This window comes from Camelina sativa, chromosome 11 (assembly GCF_000633955.1).
Source record: "Camelina sativa cultivar DH55 chromosome 11, Cs, whole genome shotgun sequence".
Taxonomy (NCBI): Eukaryota; Viridiplantae; Streptophyta; class Magnoliopsida; order Brassicales; family Brassicaceae; genus Camelina; species Camelina sativa.
In genome coordinates, this window is record NC_025695.1 from 6,880,290 (window position 1) to 6,898,371 (window position 18,082).

At 35.1% G+C, this 18,082-nt stretch overlaps 5 protein-coding genes across 5 annotated transcripts; all 5 read right to left on the reverse strand.

The window, feature by feature from the left end:
• LOC104722056 (uncharacterized protein At4g28440-like) lies at positions 246-1,662 on the reverse strand. The gene is made up of 2 exons (XM_010440153.2): positions 1,261-1,662; positions 246-680 (listed from the first exon to the last, which is right to left on the reverse strand). Exons 1-2 carry the CDS (start codon positions 1,529-1,531, stop codon positions 490-492), a joined length of 462 nt encoding a protein of 153 aa, XP_010438455.1. The 5' UTR covers positions 1,532-1,662; the 3' UTR covers positions 246-489.
• On the reverse strand, positions 1,779-4,030 carry LOC104722057 (reticulon-like protein B18). Its single transcript, XM_010440154.2, has 7 exons — positions 3,279-4,030; positions 3,038-3,191; positions 2,867-2,941; positions 2,642-2,783; positions 2,486-2,555; positions 2,326-2,391; positions 1,779-2,235 (listed from the first exon to the last, which is right to left on the reverse strand). Exons 1-7 carry the CDS (start codon positions 3,811-3,813, stop codon positions 1,886-1,888), a joined length of 1,392 nt encoding a protein of 463 aa, XP_010438456.1. The 5' UTR covers positions 3,814-4,030; the 3' UTR covers positions 1,779-1,885.
• LOC104722058 (probable aminotransferase TAT1) lies at positions 4,099-6,167 on the reverse strand. Its single transcript, XM_010440156.2, has 6 exons — positions 5,808-6,167; positions 5,354-5,693; positions 5,052-5,270; positions 4,742-4,957; positions 4,548-4,641; positions 4,099-4,451 (listed from the first exon to the last, which is right to left on the reverse strand). Exons 1-6 carry the CDS (start codon positions 6,131-6,133, stop codon positions 4,288-4,290), a joined length of 1,359 nt encoding a protein of 452 aa, XP_010438458.1. The 5' UTR covers positions 6,134-6,167; the 3' UTR covers positions 4,099-4,287.
• LOC104722060 (S-alkyl-thiohydroximate lyase SUR1-like) lies at positions 8,660-12,767 on the reverse strand. The gene is made up of 9 exons (XM_019233014.1): positions 11,942-12,767; positions 11,456-11,861; positions 10,747-11,168; positions 10,065-10,410; positions 9,761-9,979; positions 9,622-9,681; positions 9,372-9,527; positions 8,901-8,994; positions 8,660-8,797 (listed from the first exon to the last, which is right to left on the reverse strand). The coding sequence occupies exons 2-9, from the start codon at positions 11,588-11,590 to the stop codon at positions 8,673-8,675; spliced, it is 1,557 nt and encodes a 518-aa protein (XP_019088559.1). The 5' UTR covers positions 11,591-11,861; positions 11,942-12,767; the 3' UTR covers positions 8,660-8,672.
• Positions 15,807-17,102, reverse strand: LOC104722059 (S-alkyl-thiohydroximate lyase SUR1-like). Its single transcript, XM_019231778.1, has 3 exons — positions 16,731-17,102; positions 15,913-16,263; positions 15,807-15,831 (listed from the first exon to the last, which is right to left on the reverse strand). The coding sequence occupies exons 1-3, from the start codon at positions 17,084-17,086 to the stop codon at positions 15,807-15,809; spliced, it is 732 nt and encodes a 243-aa protein (XP_019087323.1). The 5' UTR covers positions 17,087-17,102.

Genomic DNA, 18,082 nt, shown 5'->3' on the forward strand with positions numbered 1-18,082 from the left:
AATTTTTTTTTTCCGTTTTATATTTTCTGTTCGCCCAACAGAGAGCTGACACGTATCAGTCTCTTAACCCATGAGACAGTATATTATATAAGGGGAGTTCTTACGTTTATTCTCTACTTTTGATTTATTTTTTTTCAAAAAAAGACTCTGAACCCCTGCCTAAACCCTCCGATAATCATGCTCTAAGGAAAGTTTAGGAATGAAAAACTTATTTTACTGTATTAGATAGTGAACAAAGCTCCCAATGGTCTTTTAACTTACGTCAACACAAATTAAAAGGAACAATTGCAATAACGCAGACTCGATAGTTTTTTCAGAGCAAGATCCTGACCGCATATTTTAAGGGTAAAAAAAGGAAAGCATTCCTACAAGCATCTCTGGACCAGTCATACAAACTTCATAATCTAAATCAAAGACCTTCACGGTAGAAAAATCAGAACCCAACACTCTCTCAGGGGTTAACACTTCCGTAAACAGACTAAAAAGAGATCACTGATCACCAACATTGATCAGTTCATATTCAACAAGAGACAGATTGTTATCCTCCTTGACTGTGAAAGACGCGGGTTCAGTGACTTCAATGCGCCCCCATTTATCAACTCCTAGCCTCATTGTACCCTTGAACATATCAATCCTTGAATTGCGCAGAATCACAGTTGCTCCTGGCTTCATGAGATCAACTATACACAAAAGATAAGACTCAGTACCATCATCAATATAATCAGTAGATCAAAGTGACAGCACAATAACTTGTACAACACTAACTATTCTACAGGAAAAGCTACTAAAAAGTTTTGGGAAATGTAAAACATTCAATTGAACATAACTCAAACATCTCTGACTAAGCAAGTTTCACCTTCACTAATGACAAGACGGATATACATTATACGAATGACTATACAGACCTCAAGGCCAATCGACTTTTCAATTGCACAAAGACATCACTAAATGATACTAGGCTCAATACTTCCATTTCCATTTTCAAACACAATGATAGCTTTCTATATTCTATCCAGAAATTGACAAAGACAAACTCCCAATTTCAGATACAACAATACCTACTGCACCATCCGTCATAAAGACTTAGCAGAACACATTTTACCATTTCCTCAATAAAATCAAAAAAAAAAAAAAAAAAAATNAAAAAATTGACGAAGAAGATGAACGAGAGTAAACAACAAAGGATCAGACTTTATCACTACAATAAACTACGATATGCCATTTCTATAACCTAAGAGCAAATAGGAAAGAGTGAGTAACCTTGTTCGTTACGAGCAGTGAAGAGGATACATCCAGTTTCGTCACCGATGAGACACTCAACGATTCGACTGGGCTGAGACGGCCTACTCATAGAACTCGAAGGACGAGCCTTCCTTGCAACAGGAACAACAATATTAGCATCAATGACCTTCACAGTCAACGTGTGACCAGTCGTTCCAGGCTTTAGCTGTTCCACCTTCACGAACACTGGTTTCCTCTTCACCGTCGTAGTCCCCGTCGCCGCTACCGCCGCATTCCCAGTACTCGCCATCTCTCAAACTACAAAACCCAGATTTCGCGTTCGCCCTAATCGCTGGAATCGAAGAGACGGAAAAAAAAAAACTTTTGGGGGAGATGAAATGGGAATTTAGGGTTTATAAAGAACGACGACGATGTGCTCTCTCTCTCTCTCTCTCTCTCGCTCACTCCCGAGACTGACTTAGAGTTTTAATCACCTACTTTTCGGTACCATGAACATGCCACGTGTCATTTTATCATTTATGAATCTTTATGCTATTTAATTTTATTCATTAATGTAACATTACAACATTACAAAAGTCATATTCGCTGAAATTGAAAAAATGAAAACTGAAGAGACACTCACTAGTTTAGTCACTACTCACTACTAATCTAAAGCTTTCTTTGGTGCTTCAGTTTCTTCTGCAACTACCACCAACGCTTGCTCTTCTTCCTCTTCTGTTGGCCGAGGTGGTGACGGTGACGTTGACTTTTCCTTCGGTAGTTTTTGTTGCTTCGGTTGAGTTTGTTCTTGATGCTTCTCCTCCACTTCCTCGGAATCTAACTGGAGATGATTCTGCCGCCTGTATCTGATTACTACCACTATGATAAACACTGCTATAAAACGGGTCTTGAGACTGGTTAGGTTCCAGAATGCAGTAACCGCAGAGCCTGTCAAGAACTTCTTGTGTGTGCAAATCCCCCAAGCTTCAACTATTCTCTTTTGTGCACTTTCAACTACACAACATAGCAAAGATCCGTTTATGTCACGCTGGATTTGGATACATCAAAGAGCAATCAATATACAGTCTGTTAATTAGAGTTTACCTTGTCGACTAATCTGACTCGCATAACATGAGTATAGCTTTGGAACTGTGAAGCTGAGGAAGAAACCTGTATCACCAACAATGCATACTCTTGAGTCAATTCTACTAGATACAACTACAAGAACACAATCAGATTTGATTTAATGGTCCAATAGTCATACCAAAAGCACATAACCTCCACAATGTTATGAGGTAACCGTACTCAGCTCCCATTAGAACAAAAGGTGCCACCTGAAATCATAGTTAAAACCGCATTAAGAATCACATTCATTAGGGAAAAGTTTTATGAGTATGTTGAAGTTTTTGTAAAATACTACTTTGAGTGTCATTGCAGGTTCGCCAGAGAAAAGCTCGCTTGTCTTTGAAATAGCTAAGTTGGTGATGGGAAGCATTCGTCTTGCTATTCGTAAGACATCCTCTTCACTCAATTTAACCTCTCTCCGCGCTTCTTCAGTTACCCTTCAAGGTAAACAAATGGATCAAAAAAAACTTCAGTACAAGCTGATTTTTATATATGTACTGTGACCTGTAAAAGTATGTACCTTTGGCGAAGAGTGTTTGACAGGAACGATACCCCAAGAAACAAAAGTCCAAGATAGGAGATCGCTGAAAAAACACTTCAAACCAACAAAAGTTTTATGATTACTTCATCAGTGGGACAAATGATTGAAGCTAGAAACACAAATCTTGATAGTGTATATAAATCAATGTACCTAAAGTTAAATCCTTTAGCAGCAAAGCAAGAAGATAGGAAATATATACATCCAAAACCGAACCAGAGTGTTGATTTAGCAACATCTCTCCACATGATCAAATCGCTTATTTTCTCTCTAATCCGCTCCAAATCACCTTGGCTAACATCTTTACCTGATTAAGCAGCCACAACACACAATTTGTTAAGCAAAGTATTCATAGTAGAACAAGAAACTGAGCTCACTATAGGAAAGGACCTACTCAGATTTGAAGATGGAGCAGGAGAAGGTAACACAGGAACAGAATCTTTCTTCTCCTTCTTAGATCGACTCGTCTTCTTATGTCTTCTCGGTGTCTGGCTTTTCTCATCAACCAAACCAATAATAGTTTCCTTACTATCTTCCTTCGTTTCAACCAAAACCCCAGACCTCCGTCTCGATCTCCGGCAATTCCTCGGCGATGCACAGCTCAAATTACCATTTTGCCCTCCCTTAGTCCTACACCGCCGTGCAGCCACAGCCGCATCCGCAGCTTCCATATCGAACCGATTGCTCAAACGGGTTCTCGATTTACGGAGAGGAGAAGGAGACAAGAGTAGGATTTCGCGAAGAGTAACAGGAGAAGATGGCGAGTTGAGAGAAACAGGTGATGGGTAAGGAGTACCGTTGCTCTTCGGAGACGATAGAACCAAATCGAGAGATGGAATATGCGATTTGACGAGTGTGTTGTTGTTGTTTCGAGCGAGACGTGACGCGGATCTAGGGTTTGAACGGAGTGAAGGAGGTGTAGTGTCCATCTTTGTGAAGAAAAAGGATTGATTTTTCGAATCTGAGGTGAGTAAATGAGAGGGAATCTCTGGGAATTTATTAGGGTTCTTGAAGATCTTCGACAAGCTTGAGCTTTTTTTTTTTGTTTTGGTTTTGTTGAAAGGTCTCTGCTTTTTTCAATTCAAAGAAAGAAACAAAAAGAAAGATCTCTGCTTTTGTTTTCCGGCCACTGTGGATCAGAGAGCCGTTGATGAAGAAAGCAACAAAAAAAGACAGTCTTTGAAAATTAACGGCGGTAAAGTGGGTCCGTCTTTTAACGGCAAATATATAACTTTAAAACATTGCGATATTTTCTCTACTTGAAACCAAAACAAAACTATTTGAAATGCTTATTGATTAAAGCAAAAACTCTCTTTGTTGTCTCTTATTAGTATTACACTAAAAAAAAGTTTACAGCTTTTATTTTGGTTGTTGAGTATATAGTCTCTGTAGATTGAGTTGTTTTAGATTTTGCCATTCTGGCTTAGCTTCAAAGCTTCAAAAGAAGACTTTGTTTTCTTGAGGTGGCGTTTGCAGAAGCTATTGAGCCTCTCAAGTGCATCTTCCAGCATTTGAGGTTCTACTCCGATTGTTATCCTTATCCAGTTCTTCAATCCCAAAGCCACTCCTGCAAAAACCCAATATAAGTTTCAATCTTCAAACTTTGAAACAAATCATTTTCAAGATTCAATTTGTTTTATGTACTCATTTGATTGTGTTTTACCTGGTAGTAAAACGAGGTTTTCTTCTTTGGCTAGCTTCATACAGAAATCCATGTCGTCTTCGATGTCCTCCAACAATGGGAGCTGTAGCTTCGTCTGTAGTTTAATCATGGCATTTGTTAAGAATCATACAAATTGATCAAGAATCAAGAAAGAGTATAAGAGAAGTTGGTGGTGGTGGTGGTGGTGGTGGTACCAATAAGTAAGTGCATGACTCAGGTTTCTTGTTGCAGACCAAGCAAGGAATGTCTTTGAGCCTATCGCAGACCAATTCCAGGTTCTGTTTCAACATCGAATTCTTCTTCGCAAACGTCTCTTTGTTGGATTTCCCTAGAATCTCGGGAAGTGCAGCCTGAACAATGGTTGTAACATCTGGAGTTATGTCAAGATTCTGTTGGATGGACTGTACCATCTGTTACAAGAAGAAAAAAAGCAGAGTGATTACTTGTGACACAAGCTACAAAAAAAACTCTAGTTAGAATGATAAATTGGTTAGAAAAACAGACCCCTGTGGACTTGAAAATGCCTTTGGGATCATTCATAACGGTCCAGCCAATTCTCCAACCAGGAACAACAAATCCTTTCGATATACCGCCTAAAGTGATAACAGGAACTATCGATGAGAACGTTCCCATTGGAAGAAATTGATTGTCTCCGAAGATTGTTTCGCAATACACTTCGTCTGTGATCACCATTATTCCCAGCTTCTGAGCAGTCTCCGCCACCTATAAAGGTTTCATTCATCATCAGCACCATATTTTCAAGTCTCACGCTAGTCAAAACTATAATTATAATTATTAATCAGGACCTTCTTGAGATGATCGTAAGAGTAAACATTTCCACAGGGGTTGTTAGGGTTTATGATAACCATTGCGACAGTGTTCTCGTCTGCCATGGCTTCGATGCCTGGAAGATCAATCTCCCATTCTTTCTCCGGAAGGAGATCGAACTTGCGGACCTCGAGTCCACTGTAAACGGCACGAGCCTCGTAGTGAGGGTAACTAGGCCGTGGGAGAAGGATGTTAGCATTTGGTCGAGCCAGCGATTGAAGCACTACTTCTATCCCTTGGTTGCATCCGACAGTTATGAATACATCATTAGGCTTTACCTTGTTCTTCAAGTCTCGGTTCACGTAATCGGCAACAGCCCTGTTTAACAAAACATTCGATGAAAGTATATACTTAGGTTTTGAATAGTTTGCTCGTGGGTGAAACAGAGTAGTTCTATACTAAGAGTAAAAGAAGCTGAGAGAGTATTATTACTGTCTAGCGGGGAGAATTCCCGCGGCCGGGCCGTAAGAGTTACCCTTGCCGGAGCGGAGGACGTCAACAACGGCGTTCTCGACGTGGATGAAGGTGCGGTAGCAAGGGTACACAGAAGGGTCACCGTGTGCAAGGGGTAAAAGAACCTTTCCCACTTCAGGGCTGCATTCAGCGAAGAGCTTGTAGACTATGACTCTCATCGTGACGCTGGAGGCTTTAGCTGCAGTGTCGCTTCCCCTGAAACGCCAAACGCTGATATCGTTCTCATCTTGCGTCTGTGTTTCGGTTTGAAAGGTCGGAAGTACGAGGTTGCTGTTGCGGTCCATTGTTTTAATAAATTTAGCTCGGAGTAGTGTGAATGTAGATATTTAAATCTGATGATGTTAATATGATGAAGAGGCCAAGAAAAGTATTTATAGTAAGAAGAAGAACTATCGGAAACTATCTTTAGTTAAAAATACTAATTATACAGTAGGCAGGAGTAGACGTTGTCTAAGTCAGAGATTTACGAAAGCAAGTAAATTGAAGTAGCAGACTTTATGTACCTTTGAATTGGAATGCTAACTTTGAATGAAGATTTAATAATATAAGTAGAAACGGTACATCACTAACGTTAGTGCGTAACGACAACAAATGCTATTAACGTGAAACTACCGTCGTTAGTGTTTCCATGAAACAGAATATTAGAAGAAAATTACTTAGAATATTGGTATTTTATCTATGACCGGTTCTACGTATTTAAATGTCCTACGTATAAGACTATTCTTTTTATTTTATTTTTCGTATAGAATAAAATAAAATTTTATATAAAAAATTCACAAAACATTTACCAAATACATATATCGTTTGTAACAAAAAAGTAACATTAGAATTATATTTTTAATTTTTTTTTGTAGTTGTTTAACTTTTTCTTCCAAAACCAACATTTACTTTTTTTCTTCCAAACCCAAAATGTTAATAATAAATTTATTAACAACACACAATCTGTATATATTTTCAGCCTTATAAATATTTGGTAACTTAAAGCCACAAATATGGGTAATAATTTCAATAAAAATTAATTATAATCAAAGTATTATAATACTTTTAACGTAAGAAAAAACAAAAAAAAATATGCCCTAAAAATAAATACCCTATGATATTGCTCGGGTAACTTGTGCAGTCCACCCCACAAAATCACTACAGTTTTTTTTTTTTTTTTAATTAGCCGTCATTCATCTGTATGTAACTATCAAACTTGTCTTTTCCATTTCTCAGTATGTAATTATCACACTTATCTTTTCCATTCCTGTATATCATGCATTATATTAGACAAGAACTTTACTTTGTTAAAGACATAAAAGGAGATCTCATTATGACTATTAGCGGTTCCTAGCAGATTCACTATACATATATATATATTGATATATATTTATTTAATATTTATGAAGTTTTAGTCCTACTTATTATTTTTTTATTTTAAGATAATATTTATTTCTATTATTTAGCATATTTTTTAAATGATTTTAAATTATATAAAATATTTGGAAGGGTACCATATAAAATGTTTTGGTCTCTGGTCTGAAGAGATGTACGGATCTAGATCTGGAACCTCTTAGTCATTCAAAAAAAAATTATAATATATAATTGTAAATTTGAAATTTAATTTAACTTTTATTGAAATACTTTGCAGAAATCTGAGTCCTAGTAATTATAAATTCCATTCTAATAGACATTAAACAATCAAAACTGCAACATCATATAATAAATTATTAATATAGTGTTCATCAAAAGATCAGCCAGTATTGTGTAAGTTGTCAGCAAAAAGCTTTACAAAGTAGAAGAATAGTTTGATAGTTTAAGACCTAAATAAATTTGAAAACTATGTATCATTTTTTAAACATTAACTACAAATGGCATTTTAAATATAACTTATTTTAATATATTCTTTATTAATTCTCAACTAAATATTTCATATTTTTATATATATATATTAGGATTATATTCGATAATATGCACCAGTAAAATGGACCTAAAACCAAAATTTATCATTATATTATTGCAGTCTTTGTCAAACTGCCCAACTGGACTTTGAAAATATTTAGTTTTGAAAAGAAGAAACCCTAATAGAGGGTTAGAGAAAAAAGCCAAATTAAAATGACTAAAACCTAGAGATGAAAAATATAAAAATTGATAACAACTATTATGAAAAATAATATCAACTATGAAGTAAATAAAAAATACTTATCCTAACGCGAATTTCAGAAAGTTTTGGTCAAAGAAACTTCTTTAAACCAATATCATGATAGAGTGGATGTTGTTGGAGGCATGGAACCGTTTCCTTATATGGTGATAGAGAAAACGTTGATGGAGACATTGAGTATAACCGTATTCTTTACTCTAGATGTGATTCATATGATATGTTGACGAAGATGAAAGTGATCACCTGTCATATATTGCAACAAGTCATAAACATAATTCATATGAAGATATACTGACATGTGACTTGACTCGTTGCAAAGATAACTTTGACACATAAACACGATCTAAATTAAATTAAATTTTATATTATGAAAGATGAAAGGTGGTAAATAAAAAAATAAAAATTATACGTGAAATTATGAATTTATAATACGTTCAATTTTGTTATTTTTAATTTATTTATTTTAATAAATTATCACATGTCAAAGATTTATTGGTTATGTGACTTGTACTTTTTTTTTTCCCTCAAATGTAACTTGTACTTTAAAAGATAATGATATAATTATACATCATGGTTTTTTTTATAATTGAAAACGAATACAATCGGAAAAGGAAACAAACAGAGACATAGTACAAAAATACAAAAAGATAGGATGTCAGGTTCCGAGAATGATGCTGAGTTTTTCAAGTGAGTTGTGTTTTAATATGGCGAGCGTAGAAGCCTTTGAGCCTCACGAAAGCATCTTCTAGCATCGACCTCTCCACTGCGATCGAGAGTCTCACCCAATCCTTTAGTCCTAGTACCTCCCCTGCATTATATTCCAATATATATATCCCTTACATTTTATACGTACAAAATTTTAAAAATACCTGAAAATATTGTATAATGTAAATAATATTGATTATTATTACCAGGTAGAAGGACGAGATTCTCCTCTCGGGCCAGCTGTATGCAGAAATCAAAATCATTCGTGATGTCCTCCAAGAGGGATAGATCCAATTTTGTCTGCAATATTTATATAATCTACGTTAGGATCTTATTATATGATTTTTGTTGTTGTGTGGTGTGTACGTAACATTCATTACTAGTGATGTTTATATAACAAAACAATGGTGTTAAAATACTTAAGAAATTAATACTTTAGAAAAGTTGTATTTGAAAAAGAGAAATATGTACCACTAAGTAAGTACACGACTNATATATATATATATATATATATATATATAATCTACGTTGGGATCTTATTATATGATTTTTTTTGTTGTGTGATGTGTACGTAACATTCATTACTAGTAATGTTTACATAACAAAACAATGGTGTTAAAATACTTAAGAAAATTAATACTTTAGAAAAGTTGTATTTGATAAAGAGAAATTGGTACCACTAAGTAAGTACACGACTCGGGTTTCTTGGGGCAGGTGAGGCAAGGAATGTCTTTGAGAGCATCAAATGCGAAATCTACGTTTTGACGTAGGATCGAATTATTCTTTTCGAAGAAAGATTTCTTCGTCTTCTCCAAGATGTTTGGAAGTGCAAACTTCCAATTAAATAAGTCAACACATTAGCTATTGCATATATACACAACTCAACTCATTGCATTTGTGCACGTGTCATGGATCATTAAGACAGACCTGTAGAGTTGTTGATGGATCTGGACTTATGTTGAGATGTTCCTTGATGGATTCAACGACCTATTTGAGAGCAAAGTATTGTTAGATGTTTACTTCTGAGTTCTAATAACTTGTGACGATTGAGAAATTGAAAACCGACCCTGGTGGTTTTAAAAACGTTGTCGTGATCATTAATTGCGATCCAACCAATCCGCCACCCCGGGACGAGCCATCCCTTGGATATGGACCCCAATGTAATCACAGGAGCAATAGATGAAAATATCCCCATTGGGACAAATTTATTCTCTCCATAAATAGTTCTATTATAAACTTCATCAGAAATCACCATTATTCCTAGCTTTCTAGCCACCTCAGCTACCTATATGTCATAAGAAAATGAGAACATAACCAAAATTTTGTTCAAAGAAAGATAATCCTAATTAAGTTAGATAGTTTTCACGTACCTTCTTTAGATGTTCATATGTATAGACATTTCCACATGGGTTGTGAGGATTAATTATCACCATAGCAATGGTGTTTTCGTCTGCTAAGGCTTCGACGCCTTGAAGATCTATCTCCCAGTCTAGATCGGGAAGGAGATCGTACTTGCGAATCTCCACTAGGCTATGAATTGCGTAACTGTTGTAGAGGGGATATATTAGAGTCGGGATCAAGATATTGGCCTTTGGTCCAGCGAGGGCATGAAACAATGTCTCTATCCCTTGGCAACACCCCACCGTCATAAATATGTCATCTGATTTCATCTTACGTGGAAGGTCCCACTCCCGGTTCAGATAATTTGCAACCGCCCTAAATTAGTATTAGCATAGTTACACATGTTACAGTGAACATAACAGAATTATTGTAATAAACTCTGGGAAAATTAAACTAAAACTTGTTTCAAATATATATATTAATCTCTCCAAGCCCCTAAATATATCAAAACTTTATGCGCTACATGAGCGGAAGCGGATGTTTCCCTCTAACCATTTTTTAAAAAACTGGTTATAACTGTATATAAGCACACGCAAACGCGATGCATGTTTAAGTTGCTTATAAGTACATAACAATCACCTATTATAAAGAACTTTGATAAACTTTGTCATATAGTTTAGTATATGTATGACTTTAAATGAAACTAATTACCTCCTGGCCGGTAAAATACCGACCCCCGGGGCATAAGAGTTGGCGGAGCCAGACCGTAAGGATTCAACCACCGCCTCCTCGGCATCAACTGAAGTGTCGAAGCAAGGGTACACGGAAGGGTCGCCGTGACCCAGGGGCAAAATACTCTTTTCAACGTCTTTGCTGCAGCAGTCGAATAACCTAGAAAGAGTACCTTTCATCGAGACACTAGCTGCTTCCTTGGCCGCTTTGTTGCCTTTGAACCTCCAGACACCACCACCGATGCCTCCATTCTCCGTCGTCTTGCGTGCAACGTCTTCCTCTTGATCCATTTCAAATGAAGGAACGAACAGGTTCACGTGTTGAGTACTCATCGCTCCGATTGATCTTCTTTCTCTTGGGGTGTTCTTTTTCTTTTGTGAAAGTGGAGTCATATGATATACCTATATATATGCATGAAGCATAGACTATATTATCATTTTGATTATATCTATATAAAGAATAGATTAATTCGTCATGTGCTAGTATTATTGGTACGTCTTTAGATCTCTTCATGATATTCAATATACGAAATGGGTCGTTCACGTGGTGTTAAAATGTTAATTCCCATTATATATATATATATAAGAGTGTTATAAATAATAACGTAAAATATATATATATATATATATATATATATGTATGTGTATAAGGAACTATATAATTGTACAAAGAAAAATGGAGGAGGAACCTGAGAGAAGAGAGAGTGAGGAAAAGCAACATTAACACATTTCTTATTCTTCTTCTTATTATCTCTATATCTCTCTTCATTCTTCTCACATACATAACCTCTATATATACTAGTGATAAGACTATGATGACTCATGGTGTACAAATGTGAAGGACAAGTGGTGAAGTGGTGAACAAGTGTTACACCATAAAAACAAAGAAATATGTGTCATTAAGATGGAAGATATGTGGTGATGGATAATCACACTTATTTCATAACAAAAAGGAAATTTTCATTGCCGATATAGGTCCTTTGATAGTCACACTTATTAAACCACTTCTGATCTTGGGATTAGCTTAAGTAGTATTTGGAACCATTTGAGGTTGTATGATCTCTCTCACCTCTTTTCTTTTCTGGAAAGCTGGCACTGCGCAAAGAATCAATCTTATAAATCCAATTTGTATCAGACAAAATTTAAAACGTTAAATCCAAACCAATACTTCATACCTACTATTACTTGCCCCTGGAAGCTCATCTTGCACTCACCGAAGCAAATGTGCAGCAGATTGTCACAATCAACTCTTGAAAGACTGTTTCTTAACCTTCTTACCACCATCTTTGACTTTTTTAGTTTCTTGCTTACTGTGTAGCTACCCTTTTTCTGTCATTACCTTTGATAACCTGCAACTTATGATTCATATAGGCACCATTTCAGAGATTCATTGACAACCTGCAACTTATGTGATTCATATAGGCACCATTCACCAAGATCAGTCTTTTGCTACACCGCTTATTTCTAGCATAGCAAGTCTAATAGTTTACTTCGCCCTGTTTCAGCCTACAAAATCTCTGCAATATCACAAGAGAAACAAACAAACAAGAAGAATTAGCAATTGAATAATCTCTCGTATTGAAACATCTCAATACCAATTCGGGAAACTTTAGGTTGAGAAATTGAAAACATGTTGATGTATATACAGATTCCATCTTATAACAAATGATAACGCTTTGCAAGAAACACACACAAGACAACAATCATACAAGCAAGTAAACTATGATTCAAGAAAGAAGGATCTGGAATTCGCAAGATTACTACCATACCACCGCAAAAAAAAAACACACCAGATTTGGAAAACGTTTGTCTTCTATTCAGAGTTTCATCTACAAAAAAAGATCTTCCAAACCAGATCGAAGAAAAGATAAAAAAAACGAACGGTACGTAACACACTTTAAAATGAATCTAGTCATTGGAAGCCGATCCGAATCGAGAGAGAAAAGAGAGAGGATCGGGAAAGAAGAAACAACAAAATGCCATTTTTTTTTTTTAACCCGACAATCAAAGATTAATTCTGAATATTATAATTACTAGGTTACGCCGGCAGAATACTTTTTATAACTATTTTTAGATTTTTTAAATATGTTGAATTATTGAAAATATATTTTTTTTAAAAATTGATTAACTGTAAAAACTATAGTTTATGCAATAGTAAGATAGAAAAATGCATTAATAAGATAAATATAGAAAAATCTCAAATTTAGGATTATTTATAAATATATACATTTAAATCAGATAGACTTAAATACTTAATTGTATAAATAGCCTAACTAACCCTAATCAATACTTCTCAACTCATTTAGCTTACTCATCAAAAGACTTTAATTTTATCTTAAACACAATCTTCTCCACAACTGATTTACTTGATATCACCACTCTATCCCTAATTCGAACCCACCACGATCCCACCAACGCTATGTTTCATAACAACAACGGTTAGGATATTTCGCCATGGCGAGAAGGATGAGATTTCGTCTAATGAGTCTGATCACACACTTCGTTGGTGGACTATGGTGTAGATCGTCTCATGATTTTTTGGGAGCTTACTTTGATGAAATTCTTCATCTTCTTCCTTTGAGTTTTAGAACTAAGGAAAGACTGGAATTTTCTACACATAGAATATTAAGGTCAAATTTGTAGCCAAATCCAAAACATAGCATTAAGTATGAGAGACTCGTACATAGTCTTCTTCAAGCATGGTGTGAGACTATTGTTCTTCTCTTTGAATGACATATCCGATTAGGGTTTCCATGTCATCTTTTCTCCTCTGGTGTTGAGTGTGCATTGCTCGTCAGTCGTCACCTTCTTCCGTTGCTAATTGCCATACACAGGTTAATTTGGGTTTTTTTACTGTTTTTTTGTGGACACCATTGTAGTTGGGTTGGGCCTAGAAAAAAAATTATGTGGAATGAAGAAAGATTATTATTGGACAAAAATATTGAGCTGTATTAATCCTTATAATTTGATTGGTTAAGTGTTTTAATTGATGTGTCAACTCCTCTTTCAACTAAAAAGTTGAGGTGTCAACACTAGAGTTAAACACATTCAGTTTTTTTTTATTGTATTGATTTGTAATTTTGGACTTTTTATGTTTTTACATACGATTTATACGAATTAAAGTATTTATTACTAATTCAACGGTTCAACCTTAAAAACTTAGTTGAATGATTTGACATAAACTTCGGTTTACAATTTTGGCAACCAATTTTTTATTTTCTCTTGGAAACGGAAGTTTAGATCGACATAATTACAAAATTTGTAAAATGTTTTGTGAAATCTTTGAAATATTTCTACAGGAATATTGGATATATTTTATATTATGAGATAAGTGTTGGTAAATAAAATAAAAGTTACATGTAAATTTTTTGATACGTTTAGTTTTTTTTTTTTTTTTTTTTTTTTTTTTTTTTTTTTTTTTANACTTGCCACATGTCAAACTTGTATTACAATATTGTATATGACTTATCATTTTTTTTAAGGGTCAAGAGAAAGAAGAAAAGAAAACTAATCTGGATATTCCCAAAACGACGTTCCAACGGTCAAGTAAATCACGCACACAGAAAGCCAAAGTTTCGAACACAATCCAAAAAGTAAACAAATAGAGAAATAGTACAAACATACAGAAAGATAGTGTCTCAGGTTTCGAGAATGATGCTGAGTTTTTTAAGTGAGTTGTGTTTTAATATGGCGAGCATAGAAGCCTTTGAGCCTCATGAAAGCATCTTCTAGCATCGACCTCTCCACTCCGATTGAGAGTCTCACCCAATTCTTTAGTCCTAGTACCTCCCCTGCATTATATTCCAAATCAGCCCATATATATCCCTATACATTTTATATGTATAAAAATTAAAATACCTGAAAATATTGTACAATGTAAATAATATTTTGATTATTACCAGGTAGAAGGACGAGATTCTCCTCTCGGGCCAGCTTCATGCAGAAATCAAAATCATTCGTGATGTCCTCCAAGAGGGATATATCCAATTTTGTCTGTAATATATATAATCTACGTTGGGATCTTATATATGATTTTTTGTTGTTGTACTGTGGTGTGTACGTAACATTCATTACTAGTGATGTTTAGGTTACATAACAAAATATTGGTGTTAGATACTTAAGAAAATCTATTGTAATCGTTTTTCTCTTTTTTTATGCCAAGATTACTCTCTTTGTAATAAAATTAATAGTTTAGAAAAGTGGTAGTATTTTGGTAAAGAGAAATTGGTACCACTAAGTAGGTACACGACTCGGGTTTCTTGGGGCAGGTGAGGCAAGGAATGTCCTTGAGAGCATCGAATGCCAAATCTACGTTTTGACGTAGGATCGAGTTATTCTTTTCGAAGAAATCTTTCTTTGTCTTCTCCAAGATGTTTGGAAGTGCAAACTCCAATTAAACAAGGCAACACATTAGCTTTTGCATTTGTGCACGTGTCATTGATCATTAAGTATCATAAGAAAAACCTGTAGAATTGTCGATGGATCAGGACTTATGTCGACATGTTCCTTGATGGATTGAACGACCTATTGACGAGAAAGTATTGTTTGATGTTCAATTAGACTCACGGCCAGGGCCGGTGTAAAAATGGCAAAAATTATTAGAGTTCCTGTTCAATTTTTTAAAAATGTGTCTTAATTACATATAAATTTTTTTTTGAGAATTTTTTTTGAGCCTTATAATACACTACTTTTTATATTAATTTAAAGTGGTTTAAGTGTGCACACCTTGCACCTCCTTATCGCCGGCACTGCTCACGGCTACAAAATCTTTTACCATGTCCAAATAGGACAATGTTTACTTCTAAGTTCTAATAATTTATGATGATTAAGAGATTGAAAAACCCACCCCAGTTGTTTTGAAAACGTTGTAGGGATCATTCACTGCGATCCAGCCTATTCGCCAGCCGGGAACGAACCATCCCTTGGATATGGACCCTAATGTAATCACAGGAGCAATAGATGAAAATATCCCCATTGGGACAAATTTATTCTCTCCATAAATAGTTTGGTTATAAACTTCATCAGAAATTACCATTATTCCTAGCTTTTTAGACACCTCAGCCACCTACATATAGTTCATAATAAAAACATGAACATAACAGAACTTTTGTTCAAAACATTTAAGTTAATCCTAAGATAGCTTCACCTTTCACGTACCTTCTTTAGATGTTCATATGTATAGACATTTCCACATGGGTTGTGAGGATTAATTATCACCATAGCAATGGTGTTTTCGTCTGCTAAGGCTTCGACGCCTTGAAGATCTATCTCCCAGTCTAAATCTGGAAGGAGACCATACTTACGAATCTCGAGTAGGCTATGGACTGCGTGACTGTTGTAGAGGGGATAGATTAGAGTCGGGAGCAAGATATTGGCCTTGGGTCGGGCTAGGGCATTAAACATTGTCTCTATCCCTTGGCAGCACCCCACCGTTATAAATATATCATCTGATTTCATCTTATGTGGAAGGTCCCGGTTCAGATAATTTGCAACCGCCCTAAGTTTATATAAGCATAGTTACACATGTTACAGCAAATATAATACTTTAATTTTTGTGATATACAATTTTGGAAAATGAAACTATAATTGTTATAAAACATCTAGATTTAATATCTCAAAATTGTAGGTGCGTTGCATGAGCGAGTTCCGTCTAACCGCCTTTTTCAAACACTGGCCTATATTGCGTTTTCTTTCTCTTGCAGGTCCAATTCTAAATTTATTTTAATGTGTTTTTCTAGTTAATATTGTGTTTGGTTCAAAACACTTCAACGTAACATCCAACTAACTATAAAACTAATGTACCTTTTTATCGGATTTTTTTTTTGTTTAAAAACTAAGCACAAAACACAAGGCATATTCATAGCATACTAATAATTAAAGAACTTAGATCAACTTTGTCATACATATAATAATGATGACCTTAAAAGAAAACATTAATTAATGGGCTAGCAACTAATAAATTACCTCCTGGCCGGTAAAATACCGACGCCCGGGGCATAAGAGTCGGCGGCGCCAGACAGTAAGGATTCAACCACCGCCTCCTCGGCATCAGCTGAAGTGCGGAAGCAAGGGTAGACGGAAGGATCGCCGTGGCCCAGAGGCAAAATGGTCTTTTGGACGTCTTTGCTGCAGCAGTCGAATAGCCTAGCAAGGGTACCTTTCATTCCAACACTAGCTGCTTCCTTGGCCGCTTTGTTGCCTTTGAACCTCCAGACGTCGTCGCCACCAATGCCTCCGGTTTCTGTCGTCTTGCGTTCATCGTGTTCCTCTTGGTCCGTTTCAAATGAAGGAAGGAGCAGGTTCATGTGTTCACTCTTCATCGCTGCGACTGCGAGTGAACTTCTTCCTCTTGGTTTGTTTTTTCTTCCGTGAAAGTGGACTCATATATATAGATCAAAACAAGCAAAACAAATTAAAAGAATAAAAAGAACAAAGTGGACTCATATATTGTAATTGTATATGCATGAAACATAAATTAGATTATTGTTTAGATGTATATGAGAATAGATTAACCCGTAACATACATTTACATGATTATTAGTACGTCGTCGTTATCTGTTCATGATATTCGATATGTAACCTGCCATTCTGGCATTCACGAGGTATTTTAACTTTATTCCTCTTTTAGTTATTGGTTCTTTTTTTATTTAACGGGTCTTTAATTATTTTTATTTTTTTGTCAACTGTCTTTAATTATTATTGTTACGAAAACAGACTGTGTGAATGGCTGGCTATCGAGGACTTCCACAGTATATTATTAAATAGATGTGATTTTAAGTTTTTTTTTTTCTTGTTTAGCAAAGATGTTATTTTGTATTTTCTATGCCAAAAAAATATACAAAATCTTTATTGAAAATCTAAGACAAAATCTAACATAATGTTGTATACTATATAGTAGTCAAACTTTTTTAGGATCAAACATGTTACACTTGATGTAAGGACGACACAAGTTTTTTTATGAACAAAATTATTCATTAAAAAAAACTCTTTATTTTATTCTAATATTTTTAAGTTATTGATATAAAAAGTTATTTAACGCATTAGCAAAAACAGAGAATAGAAATTGTAAAAAAATGTGTGAAAAAACGTCTATATTATTTATAAACACTCGAAACAGAAATAAAATAACCATTTTTTTAGAGAATAGTTGACTTTGTAAAAAATGGAACTATTGAAGCTGTACACGAGGAAAACAACTGGATCCACCAAACAGAGTTAATATCTATATGAATATCTCGCCGTAGTAATTAAAGTTAATTAAACAAAGTTGAATAAATTCAACACAAAGAAAACCAAAAAAAAAAAAAAAAAAAAAA

Coding starts and splice junctions, on each gene's coding strand:
- LOC104722056 (XM_010440153.2), bottom strand. CDS start 1,531: ATGGCGAGTACTGGGAATGCGGCGGTAGCGGCGACGGGGACTACGACG. Junction 681..1,260: donor CACTGCTCGTAACGAACAAG/GTTACTCACTCT, acceptor TTTTGTGTATAG/TTGATCTCATGAAGCCAGGA.
- LOC104722057 (XM_010440154.2), bottom strand. CDS start 3,813: ATGGACACTACACCTCCTTCACTCCGTTCAAACCCTAGATCCGCGTCA. Junction 3,192..3,278: donor TGCTCCATCTTCAAATCTGA/GTAGGTCCTTTC, acceptor CTGCTTAATCAG/GTAAAGATGTTAGCCAAGGT. Junction 2,784..2,866: donor TCAAACACTCTTCGCCAAAG/GTACATACTTTT, acceptor TTTACCTTGAAG/GGTAACTGAAGAAGCGCGGA.
- LOC104722058 (XM_010440156.2), bottom strand. CDS start 6,133: ATGGACCGCAACAGCAACCTCGTACTTCCGACCTTTCAAACCGAAACA. Junction 5,271..5,353: donor CTTACGATCATCTCAAGAAG/GTCCTGATTAAT, acceptor AAACCTTTATAG/GTGGCGGAGACTGCTCAGAA. Junction 4,958..5,051: donor GCATTTTCAAGTCCACAGGG/GTCTGTTTTTCT, acceptor TTCTTGTAACAG/ATGGTACAGTCCATCCAACA.
- LOC104722060 (XM_019233014.1), bottom strand. CDS start 11,590: ATGAGTCATCATAGTCTTATCACTAGTATATATAGAGGTTATGTATGT. Junction 11,169..11,455: donor CTCACTCTCTCTTCTCTCAG/GTTCCTCCTCCA, acceptor GCATATATATAG/GTATATCATATGACTCCACT. Junction 9,980..10,064: donor CATATGAACATCTAAAGAAG/GTACGTGAAAAC, acceptor TATGACATATAG/GTAGCTGAGGTGGCTAGAAA.
- LOC104722059 (XM_019231778.1), bottom strand. CDS start 17,086: ATGAAGAGTGAACACATGAACCTGCTCCTTCCTTCATTTGAAACGGAC. Junction 16,264..16,730: donor GGTATTTTACCGGCCAGGAG/GTAATTTATTAG, acceptor ATATAAACTTAG/GGCGGTTGCAAATTATCTGA. Junction 15,832..15,912: donor CTAAAGAAGGTACGTGAAAG/GTGAAGCTATCT, acceptor AACTATATGTAG/GTGGCTGAGGTGTCTAAAAA.